At 39.3% G+C, this 9,491-nt stretch overlaps 1 protein-coding gene across 3 annotated transcripts; it reads left to right on the top strand.

Moving 5' to 3' along the window:
- Positions 1 to 335: 335 nt before the first annotated feature.
- Positions 336 to 6,800, top strand: LOC130929024 (uncharacterized). Of its 3 annotated transcripts, XM_057855891.1 has the most exons (5): positions 416 to 475; positions 2,850 to 2,898; positions 2,983 to 3,140; positions 3,208 to 3,275; positions 4,509 to 6,795. In XM_057855891.1, the coding sequence occupies exons 1-5, from the start codon at positions 450 to 452 to the stop codon at positions 5,951 to 5,953; spliced, it is 1,746 nt and encodes a 581-aa protein (XP_057711874.1). In that variant the 5' UTR covers positions 416 to 449; the 3' UTR covers positions 5,954 to 6,795. The 3 variants fall into 3 exon arrangements, with proteins under 3 accessions (XP_057711876.1, XP_057711875.1, XP_057711874.1); XM_057855893.1 differs by lacking the exon at positions 2,850 to 2,898 and having other exon boundaries at positions 336 to 475; positions 4,513 to 6,800; XM_057855892.1 differs by lacking the exon at positions 2,850 to 2,898 and having other exon boundaries at positions 336 to 475; positions 4,509 to 6,783.
- Positions 6,801 to 9,491: the final 2,691 nt, after the last annotated feature.

Here is a 9,491-nt window from a genome sequence, read left to right as displayed (position 1 = left end):
ATCTGGTAAGCAATAATGTTATTTAGCATTTAAGCTAGCGGACATTTTAGCGGACTTGCAACTGGCTAACTTGCATAGCAAAGGTCTGCTAGCCTTAATGTCACATAATGCTAATGTTTACAACAATTGGCTAACGTGCAAAGCGAAATTCTGTTAGCTTAAATGCTATATGATGCTAATGCTATCAAGATTTTTTTGGTACACACAAGATTGTATCTCGTACTGTAACAGTCACCTCCTTATATGGTGTTCCTACCGACATCCACCACGCGGTGGCACTGCTTTATTTATATTGAATATGTTCTTCTTTTGTTGCTACTTACTTTTGTGTTGGAGTTCACCTGAGAACGCGTTTGTGCGAACCTCTGAGCTCGTAGAGATAGATTTATTTATTTTTGTTAATAAATGTGCATAAGTGGTAGCTTGTCCCCTTTTTGTTACTTTTATGCATGCATCCCACCTACCACGCGTTAAGGTACACACCACATTGTTTGTCGTGAACTCCGAAAACTATCTGGTAAAAATTATCATTAGCATTGTATAGCAAATTCTGCTAGCTTAAATGCTATTGCAAAAGCTTGTTAGTGTAAATGCTATATAATGCTAATGTGTACAACAAGTGGCTAACTTGCATAGCAAAAGGCCGCTATCTTAAATGCTATATTACGCTAATGTTTACAACAATTGGCTAACTTGCATAGCAAAAGTCTACTAGTTTAAATGCTATACAATGCTAATATTTACAACAATGGGCTAACTTGCATAAGGCCGCTATCTTAAATTATGCTACATAATGATAATTTTTACAGGATAGTTTTTAGCGCACACTAGAAACAATCTGGTGCGCACCAGCTAGCTTAAATATATTTTATTTCATTTGCTATAAAATGCTAATGTATACAATTGACTAACTTGCATAGCAAAAGGCAGTGATCTTGGAAACATTAGCATTATATAGCAAATGCTATATAATGCTAATGTTTTCCAGATAGTTTCTGGTACACACAATATTTTTTCTCGTACACACCATGTTGTTTCCTGTGCGCACCAAAAACTATCTGGTAAAAATGATCATTATGCCGCATTTAAGATAGCGGCCTTTTGCTCCGCAAGTTAGCCCATTGTTATAAACATTAGCATTATATAGCATATTCCGCTAGCTTAATATTCCGCTAGCTTAAATGCTATAGCAAAAGTCTGCTATCTTAAATGCTATCTACTGCTAATGTTTACAGCAATTTGCTAACTTGCATAGCAAAAAGCCGCTATCTTGTAAACGTTAGCAAATGCTAACATTTTCCAGATAATTTTTGGTACACACAAGATTGTTTCTCATACGCACCAAATTGTTTCTCGTGCGCACCAAAAACTAGCTGGTAAAAATTATCATTATGTAGCATTTAAGATGGCTGCCTTTTGCTATGCAAGTTAGCCCATTGTTGTAAACATTAGCATTATATAGCAAATTCTGCTAGCTTTAATGCTACAGCAAAAGTCTTTTTAAAAATTAGCGTTATATAGAAAATGCAATATAATGCTAATGTTTTCTAGATAATTTCTGGTACACACAAGATTGTTTCTCATAAACACCATATTGTTTCACGTGCGCACCAAAAACTATTTGGTAAAAGTCATCATTATGTAGCATTTAAGATAGTGGCCTTTTGCTATGCAAGTTAGCCCATTCTGCTAGCTTAAATGCTACAGCAAAAGTGTACTGGCTTAAATGCTATATAATGCTAATGTTTACAAGAATGGGCTAACTTGCATAGCAGAAGGGCGCTATCTTGTAAACATTAGCAGTATATAGCATTTAAGCTAGCAGATTTTGCTATAGCATTTAAGCTAGCAGAATTTGCTATATATTGCTAATGTTTACAACAATTGGCTAACTTGCATCGCAAAAGGCCGCTATCTTGTAAACATGATGTTTTCCAGTTTCTGGTACACACAAGTTTGTTTCTCATACGCACCATATTGTTTCTCGTCCGTACGAAAAAATATCTGGTAAAAATGATCATTATGTTGCATTTAAGATAGCTGCCTTTTGCTATGCAAGTTAGCAAATTGTTGTAAACATTAGCATTATATAGCATTTAAGCTAGCAGAATTATATAGCATTTAAGCTAGCAGACTTTTGCTATAGCATTTAAACAAGCAGAATTTGCTATATAATGCTAATGTTTACAACAATGGGCTAACTTGCATAGCAAAAGGCTGCTAGTTTAAATGCTATATAATGCTAATGTTTACAACAATTGGCTAATTGCATAGCAAAAGTCTGCTAGTTTAAATGCTATATAATGCTAATGTTTACCAGATAGTGTCTGGTGTGCACTAGAAACAATTTGGTGCTTATATTTATTTTCGGAATGTTATTTATTAACGCTACCAAACCAGTTGATAGCGCGCAACAATAAATATGTGCGAGAGAATATTAATTTAACATCACAAACATTAATAAAATATTGTAGAAATGATGAAGAAAACTGGTGGATGAAGTACTCACTTTTTTTTCTGAAGGCGCGCTGCGCTCACTGTTGGTTTTATTGGGCAATATTTTGTTCACCTGTTTTTTTTTTCTTTTTTTTTTCTTGTTCACCTGCTTGTACTTTTGCCACTGGGTTTCAGTGATGCAAATAGTAGTAGTACGCCAAAGTTACGGTGTGGTTAATGTAAAACAGTCATTTCTTAAAATGAACTCTAGTTTGTCGATCACCATTAATGTCTACCAATGACATGATAAAGAAAAACTGAGATCAGTTTGAGATTCCGCACCCAAAAAACAACTGTACCTCAACAAAAAATGGTGTTCCCCATATGATTCAATGTTCTTACGCAACCATCAGGCCACTAGTGGAACAGCACTCAGTGAACATCAGAACTGTCTTCCAACAAGTACATTTTATTTCAAAATCATTCAGCAATTCAAGCATTATTCCTGTTATCAACATGTTTTATTATAATTTTTTTTAAATATAGATTTTTGGGTTGACTCCCGCACATTCCAAGTCATTCCAGTCAGGAAGTAGACCAGGTGTGAGGCATTGCACTCAATCAGTTTGTCTGACACTAGTGGAACCTTTTGGAGTATCGCACAAGCCAAGGAGGAAGTTGCACAGAATGTCACTCGTCATTCGGTAAATATCTGTCCTTTGGTTTATGATCATATTTTGCAGTTGTTTGTTCATGCGTTACCATCCCCAGACTCGTCTTTGTCCTCCTTGCGCTGGCCTGTACATATGTCCTGTCATTGGTCACGTCGAATTCTGAAGGTGAGTCCAGACTTTAGACCAGTGGTCCCCAAACTTTTTTCCTGTGAGGGCCACATAACTCTTCCCTTCTCTGATGAGGGGCTGGGGTCAGTTTGTAACAGAAAAAGTGTGACGATTGCAGGAGTGCCTAAATGTAAAAATTATTTTTTTTTCAGAAAGCCACAATCAAATAACCTAAAATTCTTCACGGAACAAAAGTAAATAAAATAAAAATAATATAATGTAGTATAATATAATATAATATAATATAATAATAACACTATTAATTAAATAGATAATAACCAAATAATCCTCTCTGGGTTCTTCACAGAAAAAGCCAGGAAATAACGACACTAGTAAAAAAAAAAAAAAATTGTTCAGGGGGCCGGACGAAATGTGGTGGTGGGCCGTATTTTGGGGACCCCTGCTCTAGACTATCAAAATTGCGGTACTTGATTTGACCTTTTTTTTTTTTTTTTTTTTTTAACCTGTCCTTTTCAGCTGTTTGACACGGAAAATGGAAGTCTAAGTCTCCGATTGGTCTGAACAGTTTTAATGTTTCACATTGAGAACATGACTTCCATTGTGATCGTTCAACATTTCTCGTTTATTATGACGAAACAGCGAACAGGAAGGGGTTATGGGGGAAAACAAGAAAAGAAAAACACAAGAAAATAAAGAAAAGAAACACAAACAACAAGAAGAAGAAGAAATAACGCCTACACAAATTATGAATATGTTGTTGCTATCGTCAGCTAGATGTATTTCCTGTTGACACCATGAGTCTATAAGAGTACTCAAATCAGCTCTGTAATCTAGAAACTAGTAATTGTGTGACTCCCTTGTGAGTGTAAGCCCGTTGGCAACCGACCCTACGCTGCCCCATCGCCAATCTGGCACCGAGGTCCCCCACACGGGCGCGCCCAATCACATCCAGCCGTACGCGAGCCCCATCAAATATCCGACAGAGGATATTTCCTCCCACCAATCCCGCGGCCGGCAGCCCAGGAAGAGGGGAGGCCACGCCCCGGGAGCCACGCCATAGAGAAAAAGTGTGCGACCCACCTACCACCCTATTACCGTGGCTGCCAGGTCCCTTTTTTTTTTTTTTACATTGTTGCAAAAAACCTGAAAACTGAATTAACGGGATGAGGTTTTTGCGACAATTCGACTCAAATCTCGAGTTAATGAAATTGTAGTGCTTATACATGATATGGGCGGTAAGTCACGATCATCTTTCCTTCTCCCCTCAAGCCAGTTCACAAAGAGTCGTCGGTGCTGATGTTATGAAGATGTCATCGTATTCTCCGTCCGGCCACAATCAGCGCCCTTCATCTGGACTTCAGTCAAGCCAGCAGTATTCCAACATTGTTTTTCACTCCCAGAGTCCGGAATACAAACTGATACAACCAGACAAAAACATCCGGCAATACCCAGTGGTCATTCTGAAGTCCGCTCCTGGTCATCCCTTACAGAGAAACCGCGAAGAGGAGCCACAGTTTGAAGCTGTTTCTGCGGTTGATGCACCTAAAACACCTGCGAGTAGAAGTAATCAATCAGGACCGAGAACTCTTTGGCGTCAGGCGGGCCAATATTTGAATGAACGCCACGACGGAGTGCAGAGAATGTCCAGCACGAGTCCGCCTGGTAGATTTCAGTCGAGGCAACCGAACACTTCCGTTTTAAGACACAGTCCGTCACCCCGCGCTAATGATAAAACAGGACAGTCGGTTTTCTTCAAGCCTTCTTTCGTCCGACGGGAAGATTTTGGGAAACCTTTGAATTCTGCGGCAGTCTCAAAGAAGGACAAAAGGCTTGAAAAATATACTGAGAAAGAGACGGTAGTCAATGCTGGTCGCTATCAAGCCGCATCTCGGTTCTATTTGCCGGCAAACTTAGCATCCAGGTTGGTTGCTACTACAACCAGAAAGCCAGTGCCTCAAAAACCCTCCGAAAGTGTTCGCAAGTCTCTCTGGGATAAAAATTCCTTCTGGCCGGCCTCGTCGGGCATGAGCTACAACTCTCTGCTCAATAAAAGACAAGGTTATACCTTCAAAATCGCCAACAATAATCGCGCTCCTTTGTCCAAATACAGTTTCAGCCAAAGAACAGTGGAGCCACGAACTTCAGCTGCTCCGTTCTTGTCTGGATCTCCGCATCTGGAGGACCATGACGCTGCAGTCGGACGATCCAACAAGTCTGACATCCAGCAGATTTTGCCAGATCAGGAGCGGAACAGTTCTCACTTGGCTTTCACAAGCCCGGTTCCTCGAACGCGACACCGAACCGGTTCAGACCACAAAGAGATCCCAGTCTCGGAAAGGGTCGAGCTAAAACTCCCCGAGTGGACGTCGAGGCTCTTTGGGACATCCACTAGCAGCACGGTGCGAGGCCGGCGCGTAAACGGCGTCCACCGCACAGGCCTCAAACACGTCCTTACCAACTCGCCCATCGTCAGGCTACCTAGGCGACACACATCGACAACTCTGACGCCCACCGCCACGACGTTGACGTACGTGACCGAATCGGAAATACCGGAACTTCTCACCACCATCGAGGAACGTCAGAACATTAAACCGAACGATGAGTCAAGCGGAAGTGAAGTCTCTGATTTTTGGCTGAATGAGAACCTGGAAGATTCATCAGAGCTAAACTACCTCCGAATTTCTACGGGGAACGTTACCTTCAAGTCCTTGTAAGGTTAAAGACCTGGAGAGAAAAATTAAAGATAACAAAAACTAATAAAGATGGAAAACTACAAATATAGTTTGTCGTTAAACTCATTGACTACCATTGATGGAGCTCGATGAACCTTCAGTGAATTAATAACTTCAGAGTGTACTGCAGCTTCTTCCCCTTGGTCGTGTCCTCGTTCCTCCCGTGCAGGCGGCAGCTTCAGAGTATGCTGACACATATTTTCCGTATCCTCTTCTGCTGGTAAAATAACATGGAAAAAAATCATCTGCTCCCTCTCCACTTATGTTGTTGTGCCAGGATGTAACAAGACGGAAGACCCAGCAATTACTTATCACACATGAAACGGCCTATTTTGGGCTTGACAACTAAAATGGCCGACAATTGGTTCACCATTAAACTCACTGGGGGGCCCCAGACTCAAATGCTCTGGAAAGTGGCAGTCATGTATTGTGCAGGTTGGTATCCACTAGAGGGCGTAGCTCAGCCATCATTAAGAAACAGTAGCTCGCGCATAGGTTTTTCAAGCTGTTTTTACCATTTTCAAACAGTTCGCTGGTGACTTTAAAAATGGGTCACGTGTGAAAAAATATGTAAATCCAATCACAAACTATAATCAAATTTCCACTCGTTTTCAGTGCGTTAGCAGTACAACTATGGAGCAGAGGTTGGTCAGCAACATAAAAAAACAGTAATTTTCTGACTATAAACCGCTACTTTTTTATTCATTTTGAATCCTGTGGTTTATAGTCCAGTGCGGCTTATTTGTTGATTTATTTGGGTTAATAGGTAACACTTCATTTGACAGAGGCGTCATAAGACTGTCATAATTATGAGACTATCATGGGCATTACTGAATGCTTATGAGAGATTTCATTAAATCTCAACTGGCAAATTATGTCACTAACTCCATTTATGTCCAGCTTGGATCTTTACATCCATTCAAAAGTCAAATAATTTCCCGGATAACACTTAATTGTTTTAAGCATTCATTAATGGTCATGACCGTGTCATGTCATAATTATGATTGTCTAATAAGTCTTATAGCGCCATTGTCAATTAAAGTGTTACCAAATACCATAACTAGCAACTAGAAACTGCAATTTCTGGAGAAATTACTATGGGGCTTTGCTGTGGGGAGATAAAGATCTTAGCCACGCCCAGGTTGATTTAGGGACATTTCAGGGACAATATTTGAGGACACAGGTTTTTTTGCCATTAGAAATGAATGGCAAATTTGGACGTCCATGGCCGTCATGGCATCGACTTCCATATGTGTCAGTGGAATCGGGGACTTTTGGGGGACACGTCCTGTTGATATCTGGTTATTTCCTGTTAATTTGGGGATAGTTTTTTTGCCATTGAAAATGAATGGGAAATTTGGACGTACATGGCCGTCAATGGCATCGACTTCCATATGCATCAATGGAATCGGGGAGATTTGGGGAACACGTCCTGTTGATATGTGGTTATTTCCTGTTGATTTGGGGATATTGTTTTTTTTTTGCCATTGAAAATGAATGGAAAATTTGGACATCCATGGCCGTCAATGGCATCGACTTACATATGCATCAATGGAATCCAGGTACATTCACATCAATAGAATCGACATACATGGCCGTCAATGGCATTAACCAAAGTAAATGTCATTGGAAATTAATTGGAAATTTGGGCGTCCATGGCCGTCAATGGCATCGACTTCCATATGTGTCAATGGAATTGGGGACTTTTTGGGGACATGTCCTGTTGGTATGTGGTTAATTCTAGAGCTGTCAAAATTATCGCGTTAACGGGCAGTAATTAATATTTTTAATTAATCACATTAAAATATTTGACGCAATTAACGCACAAGCCCCGCTCAGATTAAAATGACAGCACAGCGCAATGCCAACTTGTCACTTGTGTTTTTTGGAGTTTTGTCGCCCTCTGCTGGCCCTTGTGTGCGACTGATTTTATGGGCTTAAGCACCCATGAGCATTGTGTAATTGTTGACATCAACTATGGCGGGCTACTAGTTTATATTTTGATTGAAAATTTTACAAATTTTATTAAAAAGAAAACATTAAGAGGGGTTTTAATATAACATTTCTATAACTTAACTACTAACATTTAGTATCTTTTAAGAACTACAAGTCTTTCTATCCATGGATCGCTTTAACAGAATGTTAATAATGTTAATGCCGTCTTGATGATTTATTGTTATAACAAACAAATACAGTACTTATGTACCGTATGTTGAATGTATATATCCATCTTGTGTCTTATCTTTCCATTCCAACAATAATTTACAGAAAAATATGGCATATTTTATAGATGGTTTGAATTGCGATTAATTACGATTAATTTTTAAGCTATAATTAACTCGATTAAAAATTTTAATCGTTTGACAGCCCTAGTTATTTCCTATTGATTTGGGGATTTTGTGAGGTTTTTTTTGCAATTGAAAATGAATGGGAAATTTGGACATCCATGGCCGTCAATGGCATCGACTTACATATGCATCAATGGAATCCAAGTACATTGGCATCAATAGAATTGACATACATGGCCGTCAATGGCATTAACCAAAGTAAATGTCATTGGAAATTAATTGGAAATTTGGACGTCCATGGCTGTCAATGGCATCGAAATTTGGTCGAAAAATTGGCATTTACAGGCGATGGGAAAATTTTTCAGGGTGGTTCGAAAAAGTCACTGTGTCGCGTGAAACTTCCGGTCATTTCAATATTCAAATGGTGCCGATCGGTCAAACAGTTCAGGCTGTGCCGAAGAAGCGCCATTAAAAAAAATAAAATAGAATTTTACTATCTGGGCCTTTGCTATAGCAAAGCCCCATATAATTAATGAAACAAATGGAGCAGTAACTGAATCATTAATTAGTACAGAAGATGAATTTTGATCGTGATTTTCATCCGTAGCGCTCCAATGCATGCTAGGAGGCATGTTGGACAACAACAGTGTTGACAGCAGGTGGCAGTTGACTGTCTCCCCCAAGGGAGCAGTGATGGCCAAATGAAGCCTTTTAAAGCAATGAAGCTTTCCAGCCAATTGGTTCAAAGCTTCATGGTTCATTTGATCTTATGACAGACACTTATAATACAGTGAGGACAGCTCGGCTTATATATAAACAAATGCCATTTTCGTGTCAAATTCGGTGGGTGGCGGCTTATAGTCGCCTTATAGTGCGAAAATTACGGTAATTAATAATTATAAAAAATCAAAATAAGCTAATTTACTGGTCACACAAGTGGGAGGAGATGACAAATAGACTTGCTCTGTCAAATATTATTTGCAAAATTGAATTAAAACTTTTTTTTAATTGCGCTGATGCCTATTTATGAAATTAGAAACCAATGCGCTTGGCAGCAAAACGTGTTCTCTTGTTTTTAAAACAAGACAATCTAAAATTTAGTTCATTTTTAGTGAAAGACATTAAGACTACAAAAGTACAAAATCAAGTGGTGGCCCGGATTTGGTCCCATGCTTTATGTTTGACACCCGTTTTCAAATGTTTTAATCTAGGAAAGCCAATTTACATGATTT

The sequence above is a fragment of the Corythoichthys intestinalis genome, chromosome 13, assembly GCF_030265065.1.
Source record: "Corythoichthys intestinalis isolate RoL2023-P3 chromosome 13, ASM3026506v1, whole genome shotgun sequence".
NCBI classification, from domain to species: Eukaryota; Metazoa; Chordata; class Actinopteri; order Syngnathiformes; family Syngnathidae; genus Corythoichthys; species Corythoichthys intestinalis.
The sequence above is the reverse complement of the archived record's forward strand: the minus strand, read 5'-3'. Positions and strand labels throughout refer to the sequence as shown.

Coding starts and splice junctions, on each gene's coding strand:
- LOC130929024 (XM_057855891.1), top strand. CDS start 450: ATGCATCCCACCTACCACGCGTTAAG. Junction 476..2,849: donor CCCACCTACCACGCGTTAAG/GTACACACCACA, acceptor CGCAACCATCAG/GCCACTAGTGGAACAGCACT. Junction 3,276..4,508: donor GGTCACGTCGAATTCTGAAG/GTGAGTCCAGAC, acceptor TCTCCCCTCAAG/CCAGTTCACAAAGAGTCGTC.